We start from the raw sequence: 27,516 nt of genomic DNA on the forward strand, positions 1-27,516 counted from the left end.
TGTGTGTGTGTCTGTGAGTGAGTGAGTGTGTGAGTGTTTGTTTGAGTGTCTCTGTGTGTGTGTGTGTGTGTGTGTGTGTGTGTGAGTGTGTGTGAGAGAGAGAGGGAGAGAGTTACTGTTTCATGGGCCAAGAATTATGGCTCTTCTGCTTCAGTGTCAACAGCATTACTTGTCAGTGATAGAATGCACACGTAAGTGCACACGCACACACACACACTCAGTCACATCACCATGCTTGTTTTTCAGAGCAGGACCATGGAGACAGAGTTTGGAAGTGATGGATACAGATTCAGAGTGTTATAGCCATCAAATTCATTTTATCCATTGCATGACGGGTGACTCATGAGAAGTTATGTCCTTGTTCTTGAGAGAGGAATTTCAGAATTTGCAAGAGAGTTTGATGGGTAGGTGGGGGACACATAATTCATCATTTTATTGGAGTCCTGATGTACAAGCCTTCACTCCTGTTTTGAACAGCTGCAGTTTGGACTCAATTTAACTGGGTTTTTTGTGTGTGTGCACAGTTGAAAGCTATACATATAAAACATCCGTTCATTTTTACACAATTTATTCGAAACAGAATGCAGTTATATGTAATATACCACCCTGTCGATGACTTTTTTTAAAAAATATATATATTTTTATTGGTAGGCTAATTCAAGTACAATAAACATGGGTCAAAACAATCCATGAGGAATCCATCTGTACAGGATCAGGCGTAATTTAAATGATGTCGATGACAACATATTGGCAGATGCAGATCACATATCCACTGATCCACTAGGCGTCGCTGGTGTGGCTGAGCGAAGGGTGAGTTATGTCTTCAACAACAGCTGTGCGTTGCTAAGGGCTTAGTAGGCCTACCACATAAAGGGCATTAGAGAATAGGCCTACAAGCAATTTGAATTTCTCAATCTGCTTTAAAAACATTCCGATCAGATGAAAACACTGTGTGTGTACGTTCGTACGTGCGTGCGTGTGTGTGTGTGTGTGTGTGTGAGAGAGAGAGAGAGAGAGTAAGAGAGTGAGACGGCGTTTGGTGTCTTCAGATTCTTCACCAGTATTGACCTACTGTTTTTGTGTTTTAATTTGGTGTCTAATACACGTCTGATGTTTCCAGATCAAATACTTAAAAGTCCCCCATTTCTGTCGAACCAAGCATCACATAATGATGAGAGTATGAGAACAACGCAGTCGCCACTTGAAATGCACCGCCCTAAACAAGCTGACCAATGATTAGTGGCCTTTTGGGGAGTCTAGACAGTGGAACGTTCAGTGGGCATGTGGCTCCGCCTGCGGGTCTGAGGGGGGAATTAGTTTTTTGACCGCTGAGGTTTTACCAGTGGCTTTGAGCGTCCTGCAGACTCCGCATCCTTTCGCAGATACATAAACTTGCCCATGGATTCAGAACATCAGTTTCAGAGCAAAGATAACAGACAAGAAAAACTATGAGTAAGGTAAGAGCTAATCCATGTTTGAATCAACTTTAATCGGAGTTTGTCAGGAAAAAGCAAGCTAGGCTACCTTGTCAAGTTTTTTTAATTGGCGCAAAATGATGTAGCATAGGGTAAAATTAGACTATTCATTCCTGTTTGCAGTTGGTGAAAGCAATAGTTCGCTACATTCTTTCCACTAGCCTACAAGGAAATGTTTTATGATGCGTTTTCCACATTAAGGCATTGAAGTTTCGGTCATCTGAAAAGTTGTGGTTTTGGTCAAGGTAGGCTACGCCTCGGATTCTGCGACCTGAATTATAGATAGCCTACATGTTCAAAATATCCACACTTCCCATCACAGATAGATGGTATCATTTGTGGTAATATGAACGTTTCTTAATGCAAACCTTCGTTGCGGTCAGGCATTCATGGATTTACAAACAACTTTGTTCTTATGTAAGGTCACTAATATTCTCCGGCGGGGATTGCATTAGGCAAAACTGCTCACAAATTGAGAACATGCGGGAATAACATAATGTTTTCTACTTTATTTGACATCCATCTTGACAGTGAATATGGTAGTTTCTGTGATGGATTTTAGCATTCAAACAGATATGAAAACTCATAAGACGGAATAATTTTGTGGTGAGATCCCTCTCTATCCCTCTCTCCCTTTCTCTCTCTCTCTCTCTCTCTCTGTCTATGTCTATGTCTATGTCTACTCTTGTGTAATCCACATTGATCGTAGTCATCCACAATAATTAGACTTTATATAATAAGAGTTATATTTTATAGCTAATGGCAGCCCTCTGGTTTGCACACTTATTAAAAGAGTGAGTAAATTGGCTTTCCGATGTGATCATACAGCACTAAGTCTCCTTTGTTCATCATGAAAATTCTCCATTGCACACATTCTTTAAAGTACAGTGTGTTTAGTTACAGAGTTTTTGGATGCAACAAATGTAGCTGAAGTCTTGTCAGCAAATTGCTTTCCAGTGAAATGTAAGGTCATCGCTAGTTTAGTGGTCAGAGAAACAAGTACTAGTCCCAGTTTCATTTTTCTCAATTCAGTATGAACCCAGAAAAAAGTGGCATTAGAGATTTGTCTGAGTGCAGAGGAAACCTTGTGAAGCTGATTACCGCCCCTAACCTAATCAGAGGTGAGAGAAGGAGATTAGAATAGGACATAGTGGAGATTTGCAGCAGAGGCAGGGGAGAGGCAGACAAATGTATTCCATATTTAGAAACTTTAATTTCAAACGGCAGTGAAATGTGAGACATAAGCGGGCAGATAAGCAGGATGAGGGGGTGAACTGCCTAAGTTACTGTGCTTCTCAGTCCATTACTCACATTGTGTTTATGGCCAGACCACACAGCACCTCTCTCTCTCTCTCTCTCTCTCTCTCTCTCTCTCTCATACACACGCACACACGCACACACACACACACACACACACACACACACACACACTCCAACTCACAAAAACGAGATCAACAAAAGAACACCAAGGGCAGTTCGGGCTAGATCAATGTTTTACAGTTGTTTTCTATTTGAATGAGCCCACACCACTTAACATGGCAACAGCATTAATGCCTTTGAGGCATTGTTGTCTATTTTGTTGCCATTCTTTTGCGGCCATTACAATGTGGTCTCTACCTAATTGAATTGAATTGAAAAGACAGAAATGTATTGAGGGTTATTATTATGTAATAAATAATATAACCACTGTTTTGAAAACAGTCAAAAGGAAGTTCTCCAGAGGTCAGCAATGGAAAATCTCTAGGTGACGGCGTAAAAGTGTGTGTTCATGGGTAATGTAGTCTCAGTGCTGGAAGGTTGCTCTGAATAAGGAGAGTGTTCTGTGCCGACCGCGTACTTCTCACATGAGTCATTGTCACTTTCTATAAACAAACACACCCACACACCTGCAGTCCTCTGGTCCATACATCTTTCTCTGCACCCCCCCCCCCTCCACACACACGCACACACACACACACCACCACCACCACCTCTGTCGCTCACACACACAGTCACACTTTAGCATACTCTGTCCTCTCCCCCCCGATATTACACATAGGACCTTTCTTACAGTCTTCACACACTGATCCAGTGCTTACTCACACCCATAACCACGTAATGTTTATTTCCTGACCAAAACATTTGTGTGAGCTCATGTGTTTCTTACAATCTCATCTCACAAGAACAGTGCGTAAGTGTTCCCCCTGCCACTGTTGACTTCCATTCACATACAGATGTGTGAATGACACCAATGTACCTTATCCACTATTACCACATGACACCAGAGGGTGTTTGAAAGGGAAATCTGTTACCCATGCTGGCTTTAAATGTGGTAAATATCCGCTGTTTAAATGTGTAAACGGCAAAAACCAAAGCATCTGGTTGCAGCATGTCTCAGTTTATCTGTGAGTCTCTTCATTTAAAAAGTAAATCCCCTTTTAGCCATGACTAAGTGTACCCAGGACTGAAGGTTTGCTTTTGGCAGTGCCACCTTGCCCACAGCACTCTGTGTGTGTGTGTGTGTGTGTGTGTGTGTGTGTGTGTGTGTGTGTGTGTGTGTGTGTGTGTGTATGTGTGTGTGTGTGTGTGTGTGTGTGTGTGTGTGTGGTGGGCATTGTGCTCCATGCTCTCCACTCCTCCATCCCCATGGCAGCTGTGCAAACATCTACGCCGTACTGACGCGGGCGAGAGGGGAAAGATGGCAAGCTGGCCAAACTCACTCCCTCTCCTCCATGTCTGCTGGTTCCTTGATGCTGACCGGTAGTCATCTCTCCCTCTCCTCCGTGTCTGCTGGTTCCTTGTTGCTGACCGGTAGTCATCTCTCCCTCTCCATCTATCCTTCTCCGCAGCTCGTCCACCTTTGTGGCGGGGTTTGACCGTAATGCGTGCGTGCCCATGTGTTTTTGCCTCACTTGGGAGGTATGCACATGAGGTTTTGCCAGGCTCATGATGGGGATGCTATATGTCCAATGAGAAACTAGGTGTGTGTGTGTGTGTGTGTGTGTGTGTGTGTGTGTGTGTCCATGTGTGAGAGAGAGAGAGAGAGAACTCATGAACATTGAATATGACTGAAGAGGAAACATAAATAGAGGACACACACATATTAGTCATATTTTCCATTAGCAAATTCTTCAAGCACTCACAAAACCAAAGTGAGCAGATCACGTGTGCACTGGTCTGGAGTGATGGAGGCCTCGACCCTGCCGACACTAAGACTGCCTTGTAGGGAGTACCAGAGAAAGGGATCGGGGCCACGTGAGTAAGCACACACACAGTGGTCGTCCACTACCAGCAGTGTGCTTGCATCTGGCCATACTAGACCAGGTCAGGGGCAGTCGCTTTACAGCCTCCGCTGTCCAAAGCGTTTTAGTCCCACAGCCACGTTAACTGGTGGTGAATGTGTCTTTATGAATCCTCTCTCTCTCTCTCTCTCTCTCTCTCTCTCTCTCTCTCTCTCTCTCTTTTCTCTCTCTATTTTTCTCTCTCTCTCTCTCTGCATTCACAGTGGCCATATGAGGACCAGGGTTAACTTGGAAATGCATGCTTCATTTTTCCACTAATAAATGTAATTTGTCAGAAGACGAATTTGAAAACTAGAGCTAGTCTTTTTCAGGATGGAGTCTTGACACTAAGACGAGTCTCACGGGTGCTGTTGTGGTTCTCTTGTAGTTGGGGAAGGTCGGGCCTCATCACTTCAAAGAGAAGAACTTCAAGAAAAAACACCATTGTGGAGTGTGCAAGCAGACCATAGACAGCCATGGATTATTTTGTAAAGGTTAGAATCCCCCTGCAACATACACTCTCTCTCTCTCTCTCTCTCTCTCTCTCTCTCTCTCTCACACACACACACACACACACTCACACAACCTCAAACTCACTCAAATTGTCCTATTCTTTTTCTCCTTTTAGATTGTAAGATCGCTGTGCATAACAAATGTGAAGCAAAGGTAAAGCACTCTTCTACACACACACACACACACACACACACACACACACACACACACACACACACACACACACACACAGAGTATGCATGCACTATAAATGCCACAGATTTTAAATTTACGATGATTAGGTACAGCAAAGCAGCGCAGCAGTTAAAGGCATTCCCATCTGTTGAAATTGGATGTAGGATTATCTTGACATGGTCTATTATATGCGACCTGAAACCATAAACACAGCTGCTTGAGCCATACTGCTGAGCTGGGCCCAAAATCTCATTTGCTGAAGACAGTAAACTGAATTCAACTTGACCTGCCTCCTCAACTCAAATAAAGCCAACCGTAAGTCTGCCCTCCCCAAAATGATAGATGTAAAAAAAAACAATACCTTTCTGTCTTTGTCCCACATATAACACATTTTAAAGTCTTTCTCAAATGAATCTGAGTGCTGGAAAGCTTTGTGTGGCGGGGTCCTCATCTGCACCAGCTGTTTGTTGCCCGACTTTCCTTTTGAAAGGGATTAAGTAGCATAGGAATGGACTCTGGCTGACAACAGTGTTGTGGATTATATCATATAACCCTGGCTATCTCCCCCCATACACGCATGCACTCAGTCACACACACACACATACTCACACAGTTACAAGCACAGTTATGGCAAGTCATGATGGGCGTTAAGTGTCTATTAATAGAAATAACGATCACACTCGAGATGCCATCAATATGATTCTCTCATGGTCAGATACACACACACACACACACACACACACACACACACACACACACACATTTTAGGGCAGCTGGCCAGCCTGTGAGTAGTACAGACTCTGTCAGAAAGGAGACCTCTGTGGTGCCCCTCTGTCGTCTTCCTGCCGCTGTGCCTCTGCCTCTGCCTCTTCTGACGCGCTTTTCCCTGCCCTCTGGGGGTGGGACAGCGGAAGAGAGAGAGGGAGAGAGAGAGAGAAAGACAGAGAGAGAGAGTGGGATAGAGGGAGAGAGAGCAGGAGAGATAGAGAGAGAGAGAGAAAGAGAGAGAGAGAAAGAGAGAGAGAGTGGGATAGAGAGAGAGAGAGCGGGAGAGAGAGAGAGAGAGAGGGAGAGAGAGATGCCAGATTGTTCTCCCCCTGCTGCAGACAGAGAGTGTGGTGAAGCAGGATCACTGGCCGATCTCTGAGAGGTAAGAGCGTGCGACCTAAGTCTGGTCCCAGACATAGTCAGGTTTAACTCTGGGGTTCAGTCGAACGTAAATGACTAAGTCATTTGGTGTTGATTGGGATTGTACATTACGTGTATGTAGCTTAGGCTAATGTCATCTAGTCATTGGACTTGATATGAAAAATATTTAGTAGAGTGAGTATATCAGTGGTTGACGGTTTGTGAGTGGAATCTTAACTTGTCGGTGAATGTGTGGGGTTGTGTAGGCTGATCTGGACTGTAGCTCTGGGGTGAGGAGGAGCAGTGTGTTTGTCGCTGAGTGTCATCTGGTTGTTTTAGCTTTCAGAAATAACACAGTGACACAGGATTATTATGTGTGTGTGTGTGTGTGTGTAGAACACTCATAAACATGATTTGGAGAGTGTTTACATCCTCCCAAGTCCCCCTCTTAACGGCATAGAGCGAACGTACAAAAAACAAGCCAGAAGGGCAAGAGAGTGAGAGAGAGATAAAACTGAGGGAAGAGTTTAAATATAACTTCTCCTCTCGTCATGTGTGGAGTCTCGCCTCAGAGCAGATTAATGCAGACCCGTGGAAGCCATCCAGACGTGGCTCGATGGCAGCTGGCAGTGCCACATACATGACTGGTGCAGTTGTGCCGCACTCACCACCATCGAGGGTCTCTTATGGCGTAGTATCTGTCTCTGGGTAGTCGCCCGAGTTGTTGCAGTGGAACGTAACGCCGGCGACGGCGACGACATTCCCTGCAGCGCTGACCACTGACGCCGGGGCCGCAGCACGCCACCTCGGGCTCGCCCCTGCTGTGAGAGGAAGCCATAAACAAAAGCACACATAGAGGTAATTACACAGCAACGCTTCATTTCCTGTGTGGCCTTAACGGATGGACACAGACCACATTTCCCACAATGCATCAAATATAATGTTATGGTTATCCGTTTGTTTATTATGCAGATGCTGTTGTTGTTGGAGGGGGGTACCACTCACTTAATCTGAGCAATGTCACCCATGATTGTGATGATGAGCTGTTATGTGTAGTTAAGTGATGAAGAGGAGTAGGTGTCAGCCAGCATCAGCTTGGGTAGTTCAGATTGGGCTGTGTGGCCACTTGTATCATGTAGACTGATGTATCATTTGAGAGATGGGCGGATGATTCAGTCTGCGAAGCACAGCAAAATGCTGCTGTTTTGAGAATGCTGACACTTGCATCAGACATGTAAGGTTGACATGGGCTGGAGCGTTTAACATGGCATGATCGCGTGTGTTGTGAAGGACACATCTCAAAATAAAGGTAACATTTAGAGGAAGCGTTAGACAAACCAACCAGCTGATGAACTGAAATAACCATTTTGATGTCTGTCAAAATAGTTCCTTAAACCCGACAGAGATTCCTGTCACTAGGCAAAGTGATGCTTCAGCTGTTCTCTCTCTCTCTCTCTCTCTCTCTCTCTCTCTCTCTCTCTCTCTCTCTCTCTCTCACGCACTGTCTGCCTTCTCTTTCTCTTTTTCTCTGTCTCTCACTTTCTCTCTGTATGAAAATATCCTCTGTTTATTCTGTGTTCCCTTGTTTATTTTGGTACAGGGGACATGGAGTACGTGGCCATGTTATCTGCACTCTTATTTGGCTGGCTGGACCAAGCCAGCTCCCGTCACACAAAATTCCACCCCTTAATCCACTGTATAGGTGGCACATGAAAAACAAACGCAGTGGCCTGAATTCCCCCTGGTAACCTCCCCCACTGTTAGGTTGATTCCATGTTTGTGTGTGTTTAGCATGAGACAGATCGGGGGTGTTGGTTGCGTAGGAGGAGGGGGAGGAGGGGGAGGTTGGGAGGTTGGGGGCTTGTGTTCTGGTGCCTGACTGGTAGGGATGTCGTCTCCGCTCTGCCTTCACTCTCTGCTCACTCGTGCTGACACATGCTCCCCTTGCCTTGGTTGCCTTGGCAAAAACAACAACAAAAAAGACAATAAAGAGGGCAGCACCCTGAGGAGAGCGTCACATCCCCCCCCCCCCCCCCCCCCCCCCAACCCCCGTCGTCGGAAGTGAGATGGGGAAAGGGCAGAAGTAGAAAATAGCATCACTGCGTCTCCACGGCACGTTTTGGCAACTTTCCCTGATTCAGAGCCAAAAGCCCGGTATGGCTTTGGGTAGTAGTGTATATTGAGACCTGTCTGCCTCACGGCACCAGTCTGAGTGTGGACCCTGGCCAAGAGAGAGAGCACGCAGCGGCTACCGTGGTCTCCGAGGTCTCGGACAGCTGTGGCTCAAGTGGGCCCGTTTGATGTGGCAAACAGTAGTCCGTCGCGGGCTGGGTCCTACAGGGACTCCTCATAAAGACTGGCACCTCTCCTAAGTAGGCTGTAACTCCAGCTAGCAGGCGGGGTGTGGGCTGTGGTGACTGAACGGAGCCACATGTCCGCGTGTGTCGTAATGAGTTGGTGGAGACCCAGGGGCAGTCTGTAAAACCATGGGACGGGAAGGAGAGATGGAGTCAGAGAGAGACAGAGAGAATAAGAGAAAAATAGAGGGAGAGAGCAAGAGAGAGAGAGAGAGAGGGTGAGTGGAAGGAAAGAAAGGATAAGACATGGAAAGATGAGGAGGTATAGAAGAGGAGGAACCCTTTCATCTACCATAATCAGTTCCTCTGTTCACAGTAAAGACTGATGGTGTCCAGATAGAGTGAGTAAAGGGAAAAGCAGGCAGTGAAAGACTCATATTAGCTCTCTCATATTAGCTCTCATCAATTATCTCCCATTCGTTCGTTCCAGACGTTCATTCAGCATGCCATCTCATAACCCTAATCAAATGCATTACTTTCAGTCACACTGGACGACGACTTGTTCTGAAAGCGGCTGTGGGAATTATTTAAGTGTAGGTGCTCACTGACCCGGCGTAAGTGCATGGGGTCTGTGTCTGCCAGAATATCTGAACTCTTATCACGCTCTCCTCCCCCTGCCCCTCTCTCTCTCTCTCTCCCTCCCTCCCTCTCTCTCTCTCCCTCTCTCTCTGTCCTTCCTCGAGAGGCTCTGCTCTCTTTCCTTTCCTGTGTGTTTGCGGCACTAATGATGGCTCTTTGAGGAGAGGCTCAGTCATCTGAAGGGAAAGCTGGGCACATGTCTTAGGACTGCCCTCTCATTCACCCTGTTAGGATCCCAATTAGTTCCTCTGTCTCCACATTGATGTGAGCACACACTAATTCACGCACTAACACACACACACACATACGCACACACACACACTAGTACCCTCTCAAACACTTAATGCACACACACACACACACACCGTCGTTCTGTGTTGCTGAGTCAGGCTCTTATCAAGTGTGTCCTTTCCCTATCCCTATGTCAACAATGGCCAGAACACACGCACACTGACACAGAGATGAAAGATCTATCTAAATGGACTGCCATGCAGTAGTTTAATTAAATTTAATTAATTTTCATTTACATCACTGCTGTTTGTATTTGCACCTTTTTGTTGAAGAGGGCCAGAGAAAGCCAGAGAGAGAGATGGGGACACAGAAAGATGGAGCGAGGGAGACAGAGGAGACGGAAAAGAGAGCTGGCTGGTGTGTGCTCAGGAAACGCCTGTGTAATTGACTGGGGGGGTTGTAATTATCTTGTGTGTGTGTGTGTGTGTGTGTGTGTGTGTGTGTGTGTGTGTGTGTGTGTGTGTGTGTGTGTGTGTTTGTGTGTTTGTTTTGTGAGAGTGGGAGAGGAGAGAGAGAGAGAGAGAGAGAGAGAGAGAGAGAGAGAGAGAGAGAGAGAAAGAGAGAGAGAGGGAAAGAAACCAAGAGGACCAAGAGAAAGATTTAGGGGGCTGCTATTATTGCCTAAGTAAAACCCTGTCACATTCTTTAGGTTCAGTTGAATACCCATCATAACACCATACAAGGTCTTCGGGTCTTACAACTACACCATGGAGACTGCCCCTTTCCATTTCTATTCACTCCAAACTGTTCATGTTTAAAAGAATGAAAAGAGAATGTAAAAGCAAAATAATTCAGAAGTAGCTGCTTATTCTGCTGTATGTTCCCATTTGTGGGACCAGTCTGCAGTATTGGCTCATTGAGTTTGAAGTTAAAGGTGACCCTCTCTTATTCAGATGCATCCTTCATGAGACAAGCCCAAACTGATCTGACCACCGTCAGATATTTATAAAAAGCAATAAAATCCTATCCTAAATCCTAAAAACTATAAGGTCAACTTCATTCCTAAGGACCCCATTTTCAAACCTTTAGCTCTACTGCATGCTTCAAGGTCACTCAAGCTCCTGTAAGTTTGCTATTTTCTCCTAAACTTGTTCATATTTTTGGACACTGCTACTGTAGCAACCATAACATGTCAACACCGTCTCTTTTGTATAAAAAATATTAGATCAATGTATGACATAAATGTATACTTTTTAAGAAGAGGTCTTAGGTAGCTAGAGGTGAAACAAGATGGCTAATGTGAACAACTCATGCATATCATATGAAAGAGTAGGTTTTTGTCACCACCGTCAGACAATATAGTGCCTCACGGCTGTGGTTCGGCCACAGCCACGAGGCCGATGTGTGGCCCCAACACACATGCAATCAGCCATGGAGGCTGCCCGCTGTTCTCTTGCCTCAGAAAGTTCAGAAGACAGGCAAAACATGTCCTGAACCGAACCAACTTCAAAGTTCTCTGCTTCTTTAAGCAGGTCAATGTAAGGCATTCTAGTCAGCCTGTGCATAATTCTGGGCCTCACAAAAGACTTCGACTTTGTCAGGACATACTTAAGGGGGTCATTGTCTGTCCACACAGTGAACCTGTGACCCCGCAACCAGTGACTAAATTGATCACAAATAGCTCACTTCATAGCGAAAAACTCGAGCCGATAAGCAGGATATTTAGACAGGGCATGATTCAGTGACTTGCTCGCTAAAGCAATAGGCCGGGCTTTGTCCTCACTGGGCTGCACCTGAGACAGAACAGCTCCAAGACCACTGGTAGATGCATCAACAGACAATAGGAAAGGCTTCGTAAAGTCTGGATGCGCCATGGATGGAGGCACACTACTTATCAGTGCAGATTTAAAATTCTGAAAGGCCTCTGCACACTCAGGGGACCAGTCCTGAGGGCAGAGCTTTCTCTTCTGCCTACCTACCCCATTACCTCTGTGCGGCCGCTTAGACCCACCTGTAAGCGCAAACAACGGCCTTGCAAGCACAGAGCAGTTTTCAGTAAAATGCTGGTAGTAAACAGCCTGATGAGCCAGACTCACATCAAGATGTAGGGTCTGGGAACTCACCATTGGTAGTGCTCAATCGGAGGGGCGGAATAAACAGTTGTCTTTCAAATTTCCTCTTTCATTTCCCACCAGCAGAGCTAGTTGACCAGTTGATCAAACTTTTGCCAACTTAAAAAAAGCTTAACTCCATCTATCCATCTTAACTCCATCTTAGCATCCATCTTCTTTGTTTTCAAGTAGCAGGGAATTCACACAGAACCGTCGCAACTCTGCCATCATTATGTTTAGCGAAGTTTGGTTTTTCCAGCTCTCAAGCCAATGAAGAGTTGCTAGACTACCCTGGCTGCAAATTACATTTGCTGCCGCTAGGGTGCGTCTAGATTTCTAGGCTAGGTAGTAAACCACCATGCCAAGAAAGGAGCGGATCTTACTAGCTGACAGTGTGACGTCATCAGCATCTGTCAGAACTGACTGCGAAACATTCACCATAGCCTAAACCTTATCTGGATCGCTTGCAACACTCTCCTGAGAAATTATATAACCTAAAAATGTCAACGATCTCTTAAGAAACACTTAGCAGGAGACAGAAAGGAGACAGCTTCAGGTTGTGCTCCTTCAACTGCTCAAACACCATGCGTTACAAACACTCTGCCTCAGACTTGGCAAATACAAGCATATCATCGAGGTAGCACAAAAGACTTAGGAAATTCTGAACACCAAGGATGGACAGCATCATCCTCATGAAGGTAGCTGGGCTATTACAAAGGGCCCCAGGAAGCCTGTTGTATTCGTGCAATCCTAATGGAGAGGAAAAGGCTGTATATTTCTTATCATCCTCATGCACTGGCACATTGTAATGTGAGCCAGACGTTAAATCCATAGTGGAGAAAAATACATTACCACCCAGGCCAGCTTTGTTGCTTAATTCTACCTTATATTCCTTGAAAAATGTTCACATCACAGTGCTCAGGATTGTTATTTTTTGGACCAAATAGTTAAATAAAGTTGTTAAGCAAGAAGCATTGACTTGAGTGGTATACATTTTGGAATTATATGTTGTTATGAGGCCACTGTCACCACCGTCAGTTCTAAAGTCACCACTGTCAGAGGGAGTTTTATTTGTTTTAAATGGATATGCCTACAATAATGTTTCTTAAGTGCTGTTGAGTTATTAATGTAATAGTCTCTTTTAATACAAAAATATGTTTGTTCAATAAAAAAACATTACTTTTTCTATTTAGGCTTAAAATAAATGTTGTATGATGTTAGATCTTTTAAAAGGAGTACACGTGAAGCAGTATAAAAAATGAACAAAAGTGAATATTCAACATTTAACAGCATATATGTGTACTAAGAATCTCAGATAATGATTTAACTCTAAATACATACTAGACCAAATAAATACAAAATAATTTGCTTTTTATTGTGTCTGACGGTGTTGACAAAGACAAAGTAATAACTCAAAAAGGACCTATTTTATGAAAAAAAAAATACAAAATGGGGAGCTGACACTGGTACATTGCTGAACAGCCAAGACCTTGGTCTATAATGATATACCTTCAGATGTTGTAATTTAACTAACTATTTCTTTTCAAAATTAAAACCTGTTTTATCCAAATTCTCAAGAATCAGTGAAATATAAAAAAAATGCCACCTTCGTGCTTCACTTAGCCAAACCACTTTATCTTCATTTAACTGATGGAAAAATGTGCTCCCTATATTCATCAGGCTTCTGTTCGTGTTTACTCTGCATTTTGATACCAAAGAGCTGTTTGACTCAGATGATATGGGGTTCCAGGAGTGCTAAAGGTGTTGAGAAGATGACATTTAGATATTTATAGGTGTCCCGAATGAATGCCTGTGGATATACCAAAATACTGGCCAAACCCAAAATGATTACTAGTCTCCAGAAGCCTGGCAGAGGAGGAATAATCCAGCATACTAATGATCCGAAGCACACATTTGGAGATGACATAATGTTTGAGCATTTGACATTGAAGCAATTCTGGTGTACTCCCTTCCGTTGTGCTGTAAACGGACCGTGCCTATTTTCAGTCTTGCCCACTGTCTACCCATCTCCTCTTGTCATGTTGACTCCCATACTGTACGGTACGTGTCATGCATGCTTGCCAGCCTTCAGTGTGCATTTTAGAGTTCCACTCGTATCTGCTGTAGAAAGGCATGCCGGATAAATCGGTCTGACAGGCAGTGATTCAGAGTCCCCCCAGGCCAGCTGTTGGCCACTGGTTTTTCCTGTCCCCTGTCCGTTTGCATCCTCTATTTCCTGGTTCCAGCTGAGCCTGAGACATTCATCAGACAGCATACATACATACATACAGACAGTCATCAAGCAACAAACATACAGTCCTTTAGGTATCAGCAGCAGAGAGATCCTTTTTCTTTCCTATATTGCTTGAAACCTGTGGCATGCTTAATAATGTGGAACATCCTTCTTAAGTAGTTTTCCTTTGTTTGGGCTCACCTGGCAAACTAATTATCACAGGTGTCTGAGATTGATTTCAATGATTCAAAGAGCCCTGAGACACAATACCATCCATGAGTTTAATTGAAAAAAATTTGCATAATAATTTGGAACATGGTGTACAGTCCTTTAGGTATCTTCAATAGGTTGACTGGATTTCTTCTTTTATTGATGGCGGCACACTTTTTCTCTCATCCACACAGGCCCCATCCTCCTGCGTGCCTCCCTCTGAACAACAGGTGAGTTTAACCCAAAGTCGCCTGGAAATCAAATATCTCATATGAGTGGTTGATGTTTGTGGCGGCATCCTTATCATTACCCTCGGTCTCTTTTATCTGTAGGGTTCTGTCAAGCCAGCGGGCCAGAAATCCAAAAGCTGCCTGTTCAGGTAAGTGTGGATGCTGGATATCGGCAGTTTGTTTTGTTTGGGATCAGCTGGGGCTTGAGTTTGTCACTGACTGTTTGCCACTCTGACACAGTATCCTGACTGCATGCGATGCGAGTGAGCGATTAGTGGCAAAATCAGTTCGAGTACTTTTCAATTGGAAAGTCTTAACTGGATGCGACACTACATAGTGTTGTGCAGTGCAATGCAGCGTGACATTTTGAGCAAAGCTTTTGTCGGGCGTTCTATTTTTATTTTCTTTCTGTAGTTTACGTTGTTCTGCTGTTGAGCGAGAAATATGGCACAATACACTGACATATTTAACGGGATTCAGTGTGGAGCGAGAACATTCAATGCTACACCACAGTCGGTCGCTCGCATGCAGTTAGGATACCCTGTGAGGCGTCACCATCAGCCACTGTGATTGGCTCTCAGACTGAGAGGAAGTAAACTGATGCCGGTGATCTTTCTGTCTCTGTCTGTTGTCTGTGGCCCAGGAGTGGGAGTGAAGACTGCGTGATGGACCGGGTCATGGAGAGGCACTACGACTTCGACCTCACCTACATCACCGAGAGGATCATCTCCGTCTTTTTCCTGCCCAACCTGGATGAAGAGCGCTACCGCGGCAACCTGAAGGAAGTGGCTGCCATGCTGAAGTCCAAACACCAGGACAAGTTCTTGGTTCGTTCGAGATTTGTAGATTTGATCATTAGTAATTTTGCCTTTTGTGTCTTCAAATCAAAGCTCAGTAAAGTAACAAGTCTATCTTTTTGTTGTAGCTCCTCAATCTGTCTGAAAAGCGGCATGACATCAGCAGACTGAATCCAAAGGTAAACATTAATGATAAGTCCTCCATTCATTCATTCATTCATTCATACAGGAGGTGTATGGACTAACTGGTTTAAAGCAATAATGAAATGCCTTACCTTGACATTACCAGTGCATGTCTCTGTGAACGTGCATGTCTGTCCTGAAGCTACACATCTGGGTTTTCCTCTGTGATGTTCATTCAGCTTCCCTTTCGACCTACCCCATCTTCCCTGACCAACGCCACTGTTCCCCTGTGCCCCCCTGACCAACGCCACTGTTCCCCTGTGCCCCCCTGACCAACGCCACTGTTCCCCTGTTCCCCACCCTAACCAACGCCACTGTTCCCCTGTTCCCCCTTAACCAACGCCACTGTTCCCCTGTTCCCCACCCTAACCAACGCCACTGTTCCCCTGTTCCCCACCTTAACCAACGCCACTGTTCCCCTGTTCCCCCTTAACCAACGCCACTGTTCCCCTGTTCCCCCTTAACCAACGCCACTGTTCCCCTGTTCCCCACCCTGACCAACGCCACTGTTCCCCTGTTCCCCCTTAACCAACGCCACTGTTCCCCTGTTCCCCACCCTAACCAACGCCACTGTTCCCCTGTTCCCCCTTAACCAACGCCACTGTTCCCCTGTTCCCCCTTAACCAACGCCACTGTTCCCCTGTTCCCCCTTAACCAACGCCACTGTTCCCCTGTCCCCCCTTAACCAATGCCACTGTTCCCCTGTGCTCCCTCAGGTGCATGACTTCGGCTGGCCGGACCTGCACGCTCCTCCACTGGATAAAATCTGTGCCATTTGCAAGGCCATGGAGAGCTGGTTAACTTCTGACCCCCAGCACGTTGTGGTCCTCCACTGCAAGGTCAGGGCTCAAGCGCTTCTGATGTCATTTCTAGTAACACTGCAGATGGAATTGGAATTAGATAATTAGATGGATGTACAGTTTCTAAGAGCTGAACCTCCAGTCTTGGTGTCTGCAGTCTGAAAGAAGCATAGTGATTACACTACCTTTATATTGAAGTGTTTGGCACCTTTATTTGTTACTGAAAAAAACTACAAGATTAGTAGTCAAGTCAAGTCAAGTTTATTTATATAGCGCATTTCATACACAGAGGTCATTCAATGTGCTTTACATAAACAAAAGCAAGCAGTAAAAAATAAAAGCATAAAAGGGCAATAGTGAAAGAATAGTTTAAAAGGTAAAGATCATAGTAATAATAATAAAACAAAATAATAATAATAAAAAATAAAATAAAACATAAAACGCACAAGGTAAATAATTTAAAAATAGAGAATGATTAAAAAGACAAAATAAAAGACACAAGGTAGAATAATTTTCAAGGAAGATTCAGAATTGTAACTCAGTGCAGTTAGCAGAAAACATCTAGCATAGTATGTTATAGATTGCTATGCTATATATTTTATACTGTGTAGTATGAGATGACAGACTTTTGGTTCACTGTCTCACTGTCTTACAGGGTAACAAAGGAAAGACAGGGGTGATTGTGGCAGCCTACATGCACTACAGTAAGATCTCTGCCGGGTGAGAGTTTCATTTCTAATCTACTTAACCTGAAGCATTGTAATGAGTTTCATATTTCCTATGAGTTTTCCTATTTCCCATGAGTGTCTCCAACTATGTTTGTAGAAACAATGTGGTGTGTTTGTATTCACAGGGCTGACCAGGCCCTGTCCACAGTAGCCATGAGGAAGTTCTGTGAGGATAAGATATCTCCTTTTTTCCAGCCATCTCAGAACAGGTACTGGTCCCTAAATAACGATCTTGCCCTTTTATGTTTTGTACCTGTCTCTTTCAGACAGCTTAACTTTCTTTTTTTCTTTCTCTTTAATCTAACCTCTCTCTTTCTCTCTCTGTCTCTCTCTCTCTTTTTTCCAGGTATATTTATTACTTTGGTGGCCTTTTGTCTGGCAGCATTAAGATGAACAGCAGTCCCCTGTTCCTGCACCAGGTCCTCATCCCCTCTCTGCCAGACTTCCAGACTGGAGGAGGTAACTAACATTAGCTCAGCTGCTGGACGGAACTGGACATCTCCTTTATCGGGGGACTGACTCTGTCGTGGAGCAGTCACTTAGGTTTTGCTCTTAGATGAAAGAAGATGATTTTTTTCTCCTTAAAAATAACCATTCAATGGCTTTCTGGTTTACTTTTCAGGTTACTCCCCTTTCCTGAAGATCTATCAGTCTCTTCAGTTGGTCTATACCTCTGGCATATAGTAAGTTTGTTGGATGTTTAGCTGTAGCCCACATTTAAGATGCAACTTACATTGCAATTACACAATGTACAATTTGTATTACACATGCCCATATACATGTTATTTTTTAGCAATAGGTTTGTTTGCCTATAAACTACATTGACTGCTTGAAAGCCTGTTTGCTTGACTGTGTGTAACTCTGTATGTTTGACTTTGCATAACCCTGTTTGTTTGGTACTGTAACCTGAGTACATGGAACATGTCTCTCTGTACGTTCCATACTGTGTCCAAGTGAACATGTGATACTATGTGCAGTTAGGTTTAGATGACTGAACTAGGTGCACCACTTAATTGTGTATAACTCTCTCTCTTTCTCTCTCTCTCTCTCTTTCTCTGTGCCTGTGTGCGTGTGTGTCTGTGTGTGTATATATGTGTGTATTTGTGCGCAGTGATGTGCAGGGCTCCGGGAGCAGCCGTGTGTGTGTGACCATAGAGCCAGCACTACTGCTGAAAGGAGACATCATGGTAAGACAAAAACAAAGGTGCTCCATTACCCAGTGTACTAATTAAGGCCTCTTACCTCACTAACACTTTATAATTGCCAGTGTTTCTCTAAACCAAGGATACAGTGAGGCCTTTGTAGTAGACCAAGGACCATTTTGTTTTGTTCAGTGGATAAAGGATCAGGATCATTTTTGAGACAATGCCATGGATGGCTGTTCCTGTAACATTTGTAAAAATATGAGTATGCAGTATGTGACTTTAACGTTTTTAAATTTCCCCTTGGGGATCAATAAAGTATCTATCTATCTATCTAAAGCGGCAGTATGCAGGTGTTCACCATTTATGTATATTTTAGCAGGTGGCTTGATGCTATGGATTCCTCAACTTTAATTTGTTGAGACCTACTATAGCTATGTCAAGGAGAGATAAACAGATCTGGTGTTCTCAATAAGCCACTCAGGCTATTCACTATTCATTTTGTGCTTTGGCACTGAAACCCTCAAAAAAAAGGTTTTTAAAAACAGGCTTTACATTATGACATTGATGGTATACTAAATAAATTAAAACAAAATACATCGGTTAGCAAGCTAGGAAGCTTTCATCTTTACATGCTGTGCTGTAATTGGTGTTTATGAGCCAAGTATGATTATTATTAGCATGTTTTATGTTAAAAAATATATAATTTGGTTGTCCATCTCTGTGCTGTTTTCCCACCAGGTGAAGTGTTATCATCGACACATGCATGGATATGGCCGAGACTGTGTGTTTAGGGTCCAGTTCCACACATGCACCGTCCATGGAGCCCAGCTGTGGTTTGGGAAACAGGAGTTGGACCAGGCCTGCACCGGTACCTACACCTACTGACACTAATATAAAGATCCACACATGTACTGTACATAGATACACAAAACTTGTAGGTGCAGATGCATCGTCAATGAATACATAATGCATAGATGCTTGTAGATATTTGTGAAAATGGATAAATTAAAGCCTTTCTCTGTTGTATATCTGTGTTCCTCTCTCCCCTCCTCTCTCTCTCTCTCTCCCCCTCTCTTTCTCTGACTCTGTAGATAACCGTTTCCCCTCTGATGCCACTGTGGAGTTCGTCTTCTCATATGGTCCAGAGCGTGTCCGAGGTGCTCACCTGCGCTGTCAACACCCTGTGTGTCATGACCACATCAACATACAGTGCATGTGTTGTATGCGTGTTTGTTTTAGCATGTGATTGTTTACACGTGTGTCCTCACTCTGTGCGTGTCACGGCCAGGTCGCGAGTTCCAGAAGAATGACGTAAGCGTAAAGGTGGACTACAACACGTCGGATCCTGTGGTGCGGTGGGACTCTTATGACAACTTTAACATGCACCATCAGGACAGCGCAGAGGGTAAACAGACATGCCATTGTGTGCGCGCACATGAGAAAATACACACACACACACACACACACACACAGATGGACAGACCTTTTTAAAGTAGTAATGCAGAGGATACACACACACACACACACACACACACACACACACACACACACACACACACACACACACACACACACACACACACACACACACACACACAAACCTTTTTATAGTAGTAATGCATTACTTATAGTAATACATAGTAGTAGTAATACAATAGTATTACATTATAGTATTACACATACACACTCAGACTACTGTATAATATACAGATATATACATGAGCTCTTTAGTCCTCTGGTAACCCCTGTTCTCTCCCCTTACACAGATATTGCTCACACACGGGGTCCTCTGGATGGTAGTCTGTACGCCCAGGTGAAGAAGCGGCGTGCTCCAGGCTCTAGTGGCCTGCCCTCGGCCAACGGTTGTCCCTCCAGCCCCGAGTCACCAGCTCTGCCCACCGCTCAGTCCCAGCCTCGGCCTCCCGACCACCTGGGCACCCCGAGCCCCACTCCCCCCGGCCCGCCCGCACACCAGGAGCGCCTGGACCTAGAGCTCCTGCTGGGAGAGGTGGAGGGAGAGAGGGAGCGAGGGAGGGTGCGCGAGAGGGAGACGGCCATTCTGGATGACGGGGAGAGCTCGCCGCTCAGGCCGACGGACTCCTGCTGCCCGCGCACATACTCCCCTGGACCGCGCTCGCCCTGTAGTCTCCCTCCGAGCTGCGGGACCAATGGACACTACCTGGAGCGGAGGGACGCAGCCTCTAAGGGGCCGGCCCCGAAGCACCACACGCTCCCCGTCAGCCGGACGTCGCCCCCTCCGCTGCTGGAGCCCTGCCTGTCCCACCCGGACCTCCTGTGGGACAGGGGGCGCTGTCTGCACCGCTCCTGCAGCCATACGCCGTCCCGGCAGCACTACTCCTACCCTGCTCAGGGCATCGGAGGCCCCTTGTCGCTCTCGCCGCACCACCCCCACCCCCACCCCCACCCCCACGCGCACACACTCCCCTCCTCTCCCAGGAGCTACTGTCCAGCGGAGGTGTGCTCTCTCTACCACTACGCCCCCCACTCCCATGGGCACGCGCCGGCCCCTCCTCCCCCTCGCGTCCTGCACCAGCCGCTGCCCCCGAGCCCCTACCACGAGCTGAGGTTCAGCACCACGGCGTCCACTGCCTGCCCGTGCCCAGACTGCGCCTGCCTGCGTCGGGAGGAGCCCACGCTGCTTCGTCTTGCGCCCGGCCAGTCGGAGGGCCACCACCCTTGGGGCCGAGAGGCGTCCGGCTTCGGCTACAGGCGGGAGGGACATCCGGTGTGGGACAGGGAGGCGGAGTCCCCGTGGGAGAGGGAGCAGGAAGCGGAATTCTGGCGCCGACACTCGGCGATGACCGCTTACCGGCACTGCCACTCGCCCCAGGCGCACGACTTGCCCCCATCGTACCTCCAGGAGGGGCAGCCGCCAGCGACGTCGCCGTCCGGCATGGCCAGCCCCTTCCCCAGCCCGCACAGCTCCAGCAGCGGCTACCACACGCCCCAGGCCGCCTGCCCCTGCTCCCCCGCCCTGCACTCGCTGCCTCCCAGCAGAGAGAGCCACGGCTACGGATCCGGGGGCCAGTCAAGGATGGCCTCCCCTCTGCCGGCCACCCCGTCCCTGCAGAGAGCCAGCCAACCAGAGGGGCGCCTCAGCCAGGCCCTGAGACCCACTGCTGGGGCTAGCAGCCAAGCTGGCCAGCAGAGCAGAACTGCAGGTGATGCTGACACCTGGTGTTATTATTATTATCACTATGTTATTGTTGTTATTGTATGTATTGTACATACACTACTCACAAAAAGTCAGGGATATTCCGCTTTTGGGTGAAATTTCCGGATGAACCTTCCCCGACCAGTAGGAACGGCTGAAGTGTCCTTGAGCAAGGCACCTAACCCCTCACTGCTCCCCGAGCGCTGCTGTAACAAGGCAGCTCACTGCTCCGGGTTAGTGTGTGCATCACCTCACTGTGTGTTCACTGTGTGCTCTGTGTGTTCACTAATTCATGGATGGGATAAATGCAGAGACCAAATTCCTGGTATACTTGGCCTAGAAATCTGATTTACATTTTGTGAGTAGTGTATAGTTAAATTGACAATAAAGTTGACATTGACTTTGACTTTTGCACAAACTACTTTGACAGTAATCCTTTTCTAGTTTCCACTCATGAGATAAGTGGAACGCTTACTGCTAGTCGTCTGATAAACCTCTATCTCTGTCAGTGGAGTCAGTTGTCATTGCGTCATCAGCTGCCAGCTGTAACCATTGTCTGTGGCGTTTTGCTCTTCTTCCTCTGGGGGCCATGTTTCCACCCTCTCCTGATGTAGATGTGGATGACCAGAGGACGTCAGATGCTCTGTCCAGGCCATCCAGCAGGAAAGCTGATGCATCCCCTGACTCCGAGCCTTCCCATAATGGAAACCAGGCTCAACAACACACACAGAACAGGTCTTTATCGTCCACACTCTGACCACCTCATTGATCTCTCATCTGTCTCTCACCTCAGTCCTTTTTCCATTCCTTCATGTCATTTATTTATTTATGTATTGCTGTATTTGTCCTTGATATCTAGAGGGCATACTTAAGTGACTGGGAATTTACTCTTTCATACTTCTTCATTTTCTTTTAGACAAGTTGAAGGGTCATGATTGATGTCTTATCACACTGTCCTTTGTTATTTTAGTTCTACTGGGACTAAAGTAGAGGAACAGAGATCCACTCCTGAAGTGCCTTCCAAGCAGCTGTCATCCTCTCATGGCTCACAAACAGGCCCGGACCGAATCCAGTGCCCTCGGCCAACTGTGGCTCAGCAGAAAGAATCCCGTAGTGGGGACGCGATACATCCAGGCCCTGCTCTTGCGGAGAGAGGCGTCCAAGGCAGCTGCAAGCTCTCCATGGCTCCCAGCAAGAGTTCGCCGAGACAGAGCTTCCACTCACAGCCGCCAGCTGCTCCAGAGACTGCCGCCAAAGAATCCACTAATGAATTGTCAACAAGTTCTGGCGAGCTGCGTTCCAGCCCCCGTCCTCCCTCGTCCTCAAGCGCCTCTCCCCAGGCGACCACTGCAGCGAAGACCGACGGCCCTGCCTTCCGGAACGATCCGTGCCCGGAACCTGTCAAGGTGCAGGTGCAGGTTCTGCGCTCGAGCCCGACCTTTAGCTCCACCCCTGACTCCACCCCGGCGTCCACGCCGTGTCCGACCACCAGCCGCTGCCCGTCCTCTGAGTTGTCCTCGCTGGCCGTGGTGTCCGCCGATGGTCGGAGGCTCACCCCGCAGATGGACAGCGTGTCGTGCAGCAGTGAGGCGGGCAGCGGCGGCAGCAGCAGCTGCGGCGACCTCCGGGCGCCCTCGCCCGTACCGGACGGTCAGGCCACTCCATCCTTCCCGCTGCCGTCCCACTACTACCCGCTGCTCACCGTGCCCCACGTGCCCTACACGGGCTACACGGCCGTCACCATCCCCGCCACCCCCCCACAGCCGCCTCTGCCTGAGAAGCGCAGGCCTCTGGGCCTCCAGCACGGCTCGCCCAGCAGGGCCTCGGCTCTCCGCACCTCCACCGGGGCCCTCTCCAGCTCCTCGCTCTCGGTCAGCTCCGGACCCAGCTCCAGCTCCAGCTCCACGTCCCAGCTGCACGTCACATTCTCGCCCGCGGTCAGCGAGCTGACCCCACCCCCGGCCTCCCGGCTAGCCACAGCAGCACGCAGCGCAGGGGAGGAGGCAGGAAGTCGTGTCAGTGCCAAGTTTGTGCAGGACAGCTCCAAGTTCTGGTATAAGCCAGGAATCTCAAGGGATCAAGGTGGGCAAAACACTGTGTACATCGCCCCAATACATCCCCAGTCATATCTGGTAGAAATGACTCACTGTATATTTTACAGTGTTTACTGTTACTATGTACCGTTTCCAGCTTTACCACAATTATTTAAAGTAATCACACAACCAGAGTAGCCTTGACTCCATCAGATGTTTTCAATGAGTCTGCTGTTTTCCTACTCAGGGTTGGATCAGCACGCCAACATTTCTGAATAGTTGCACATGAACACCATTTTGTAATTAATTAACCAACAAGGGACCCTAAACCCTAAACATGCAAACTACACTAGTGTCCTCTGGAGCAGCGCAGAGAAGTATGCTCTACTTAAACATAATTAGGCAATGATGGTCGGGTCCCAAATCATCCTCCTCCCCTACTCCCTTACTGCGCATAGCCACATACTCCAGCCTTCGCGTGGAATGTCAGCCATACGGAGGGCCATCCAAAACCAATCAGTGGGGTTAGACGTGAGGGACATGTGAGGGATTCGTTGAATCCATGCCAAATTCTGCAACAGCACTCTGTAGACGTACTCCAGATTAGTGTAATAAAGAATGAATATTTCATGAAACATACCAGTATATACATTTTATTTGTATTTAGATAATGCAGATGCTATTAAAAAAAAACAGGACCGTACTGTTTCAAGTGTAGCTTCATACATAATGTGATGTTTGATGCTAATGATAAACCTAAAGTTATACAAGTAAGTGCATAAGTGTATATAACCACACGTATACAAGTCATAGAAACAATCAGAAGACAACATAGTAAAATAATACATAGGGAATGACTAATTCTTTAGTTTATGTCATCGTTTCCCGACCTTGGGGCCAGGACCCCATGTGGGGTCGCCTGAAATACTGGGTCTCTCACAATTGAACAGTACATTGGATAAAAATATACATAAAACCCCAAGATGAATTTCCCCTTGGGGATCAATAAAGTCTATCTATCTATCTATCTATCTATCTATCTATCTAAGATATCCAAGTTAAGTAACCATCATTACAATCAAGCTAAGTAAAAATAAACTTAGACAGCCCACATGAGATGTTTGATTGACAGAATTATGCTTCATCAATGTTCGAAACAAAGTAGCAAAACAACCAGGCACGCAAGGACATTTGTGGGGGGGGGGGAGTACTACTGCACTTGTCTGGATGTTAGAGCAGAGATAAGTAGAGCTATTTCTCGCAATATGTGAATGATTGGGATCGCTAACATTTTGTGACATCAAAATAGGGCCATCTGCCAAACTGCTTAGGCTGTGTGCATATGTTGGCAGTCCTAACTCTGTGGTGCACTGTACATTTTGCATCATTCATCAACAGATCTCCTTATCCCTCTCTTTGCAGCCATTGCAGTTTTAAGGGATAAAGAGCCAGGCTCTTTCCTGATAAGAGACAGCAACTCCTTCCAAGGCGCCTATGGACTAGCCCTCAAAGTAGCCACCCCTCCGGCCAACGCCAATAACCACGGGAGCAGGGGTGACCCCCTGGAACAGCTCGTCCGACACTTCCTGATTGAAACCGGCTCCCGTGGCGTGAAGATCAAGGGGTGCCAAAACGAGTCCTACTTCGGTGAGCAAAATGATGAAGGGATAGAGGAAATGACAGAAAGAGAAAGGCTGTCCTGCATGAGTAACTGGGGAAAAAAGAGAGAGAAATGAAAGGAAGTCACGAGCATAGTGAGTGTGATCAGGATGAATAGTCATCAGAAGATGAATAGTAGTGAGAAGATGAATGGCCTGGACAATACTGTTTCTCCTGTCTAGAGGATAAGGCTGGTCAGATAAAGAAAGGGTCACTGTGTTGCATACAGGAAATATGACCCAGGACAGGAAAGAATACAGGCAACAGCACAGGCATAAATAAAAGTCAGAAGAAAAAGGACAAAAGGAGGTGTGGGAGGGAAGGAAAGAACTTCATCATGTAAAAGACAAACTACACAAAAGTGTTTTATAATAACAATGCCCAGCCAGAAGGTCTTGTCTGGGAATGAATATTTTAAAGAAGTTTCAGTACTACATCATTCAGCAAAATAGTAAATCTGACATCGCTTCATCTGATTTCGTAACTCTTCTTCGACTGAGCGCTGAACATTTCTGTGACCTGTTAAATAAGGAATATTTAACTGATATGACCTTTTAGGTGTGAAGGAAGGATAAACAGCAAGGACAGGAGAATGCTTTAAGACTCTCTCATCCCCTGCTTCAAATGGAGCCAGGAGGAGGCAATAACCTTTACAAACAAATGTTGGGCAGGCTGTAGCTTTGGAAAGGTTAGGGTCTGAGAGGAGTGCCTTCTAGCTGATGTGTTAGCAGTGTATCTCTACTTTTTTCTGGTTGATTCAAAGCTCCCTTCCTCCTTCTCATCCTCCTTCTCCTTCTCACAGGAAGTCTATCAGCCCTGGTGTACCAGCACTCCATCACTCCCATCTCACTGCCATGTGCCTTGCGGATACCCGAGAAAGGTCTGTCCCCACCATGTCACACTGGAGACAGGAGCATTTTATATTTATTAGATTTCTTTGTGTGTGTGTGTGTGTGTGTTTGTTTATACTGTGTGTATAACTAGTGAAAAATTGTTTTTTAGATCTTGTGGGAGAACTACAGGAACTGCAGAGTGGCACCAACACCAGTACAGCAGCGGACTTGCTAAAGCAAGGGGCAGGTTTGTTTATGTGATAGCCGCCATGTGTATGTATGTGTGTGTATTATGTGAGAGCAGAAGTGAGGCTATTTGCCACACTGGTGCAATACATTCCGTGGACAGTAGGAGGTACTCCTGCTTCGCATTCTAAAATGGGACAAACTCAACTGAGCACCATCACAGTTCTCCTCCTCCCTGCAGCATGCAACGTCCTCTATCTAAGCTCTGTGGAAACAGAGTCTTTGACGGGACCTCAGGCCATCTCCAAGGCAACAAAGGTCACTCTGAGTCAGGAGCCCCGGCCCACGGCGACGGTGGTCCACTTTAAAGTGTCGGCCCAGGGCATAACGCTCACTGACAACCAGCGCAGGTACACAAGCCAATAAGACAATTCTATACTCTCACAGACATTCTCCCAGTCATTCACAAGACCTAAAAGCACTAAAATTAAAATGCAATGCATCTTGGGAGACTCATTTTGTTCTACCCTTTTAAATGTTTTTCATGTATTTGCAGAGTCTTTTTCAGGAGGCACTACCCCATTAACAGCGTAACGTTCAGCAATGTGGACCCTCAAGATCAAAGGTAACTTCAGCATGTCACTATTGCCCTCTCAAACGCCACGCCACTCTTGCATGTGTGCACACAAGGCCGTGCAGCATTTCCTTTACCTGAAACTGTATATCACAGCTGTACTGCTGGCCGTTGTAATGCAAGCCATCAGCCTTGAATCTGATACGGTCTCATGTTTAAAGAGGCCAGTATGTATGAATGAGTGTATGTGTGCCTTCCTTGTCCCATACAAGTGGCGCCCCCTTACATCAGCCTGTGTATGACAGCTGTGGAGTTTAGGTCAGTGCCTGTATTATGCCTGTATGTGTGTGTGTTAGTGTGCTGCCCTGAGAAGGATGTGATGCCTTTTCCTGTGTAAAAGTATACAGACTGATTTGTCAGCTCCGTCGGAAGCATCGTATGTGTCACTGTGTACTGCAACTGTGTACTCCTCCACTCACTTTCTCACGCACTCTAACACATCTTCTCATGGTTTCACACCCCCCCCCCCTAAACTGTATACATTTCCCCACCCGTCTCTGTCTTCATCTGCAACTCAATTACTCCGTTGCTTGTCCATGTGGTTCTTAGTCTTGTCTGTCTCTTTGTCTGTGCCTCAGGTGGACTAATGCTGATAATAATACCTCTACCAAGTAAGTGCTGATCATGCGAGTTTGTGTTCTTTATGTGACCCACAATGTATGTGGAACTACACCCAGCTCTCTTGGCATATGTGCGTGCTGATGATCAGGGCTGAGCACATTGGCTTGTTTGAATTTCTGTATGACTTGAGTTTATGTCAACGGACAAGTGGATTCCACACAACATATACATAGTGTAACATATCATATACATAACATACCATACATACTATATGTCTATAT

General features: G+C 46.3%; 1 protein-coding gene across 6 annotated transcripts in view; it reads left to right on the top strand.

The window, feature by feature from the left end:
- Positions 1-27,516, top strand: part of LOC121707367 (tensin-2-like) — a 31,059-nt gene that overhangs the window by 1,416 nt on the left and 2,127 nt on the right. Inside the window, exons 1-25 of one of the 6 annotated variants that reach the window (XM_042089876.1) lie at positions 1,366-1,457; positions 5,124-5,229; positions 5,364-5,401; positions 14,466-14,501; positions 14,604-14,650; positions 15,145-15,328; positions 15,427-15,477; positions 16,198-16,320; positions 16,937-17,001; positions 17,135-17,218; positions 17,356-17,468; positions 17,632-17,692; positions 18,121-18,196; positions 18,893-19,022; positions 19,246-19,311; positions 19,443-19,559; positions 19,921-21,336; positions 21,899-22,064; positions 22,300-23,411; positions 24,785-25,009; positions 25,824-25,901; positions 26,024-26,101; positions 26,282-26,450; positions 26,597-26,665; positions 27,253-27,285. In XM_042089876.1, coding sequence (XP_041945810.1) covers positions 1,449-1,457; positions 5,124-5,229; positions 5,364-5,401; positions 14,466-14,501; positions 14,604-14,650; positions 15,145-15,328; positions 15,427-15,477; positions 16,198-16,320; positions 16,937-17,001; positions 17,135-17,218; positions 17,356-17,468; positions 17,632-17,692; positions 18,121-18,196; positions 18,893-19,022; positions 19,246-19,311; positions 19,443-19,559; positions 19,921-21,336; positions 21,899-22,064; positions 22,300-23,411; positions 24,785-25,009; positions 25,824-25,901; positions 26,024-26,101; positions 26,282-26,450; positions 26,597-26,665; positions 27,253-27,285 — 4,652 coding nt within the window. In that variant the 5' untranslated portion in view covers positions 1,366-1,448. Of the gene's footprint in view, positions 1-1,365; positions 1,458-5,123; positions 5,230-5,363; positions 5,402-6,464; positions 6,573-7,111; positions 7,409-14,465; positions 14,502-14,603; positions 14,651-15,144; positions 15,329-15,426; positions 15,478-16,197; positions 16,321-16,936; positions 17,002-17,134; positions 17,219-17,355; positions 17,469-17,631; positions 17,693-18,120; positions 18,197-18,892; positions 19,023-19,245; positions 19,312-19,442; positions 19,560-19,920; positions 21,337-21,898; positions 22,065-22,299; positions 23,412-24,784; positions 25,010-25,823; positions 25,902-26,023; positions 26,102-26,281; positions 26,451-26,596; positions 26,666-27,252; positions 27,286-27,516 lie in introns of those variants that run through there. The other 5 variants (XM_042089873.1, XM_042089875.1, XM_042089878.1 and 2 more) reach the window with 5 other exon arrangements.

Source organism: Alosa sapidissima, chromosome 4 (assembly GCF_018492685.1).
Source record: "Alosa sapidissima isolate fAloSap1 chromosome 4, fAloSap1.pri, whole genome shotgun sequence".
Lineage (NCBI taxonomy): Eukaryota > Metazoa > Chordata > Actinopteri > Clupeiformes > Clupeidae > Alosa > Alosa sapidissima.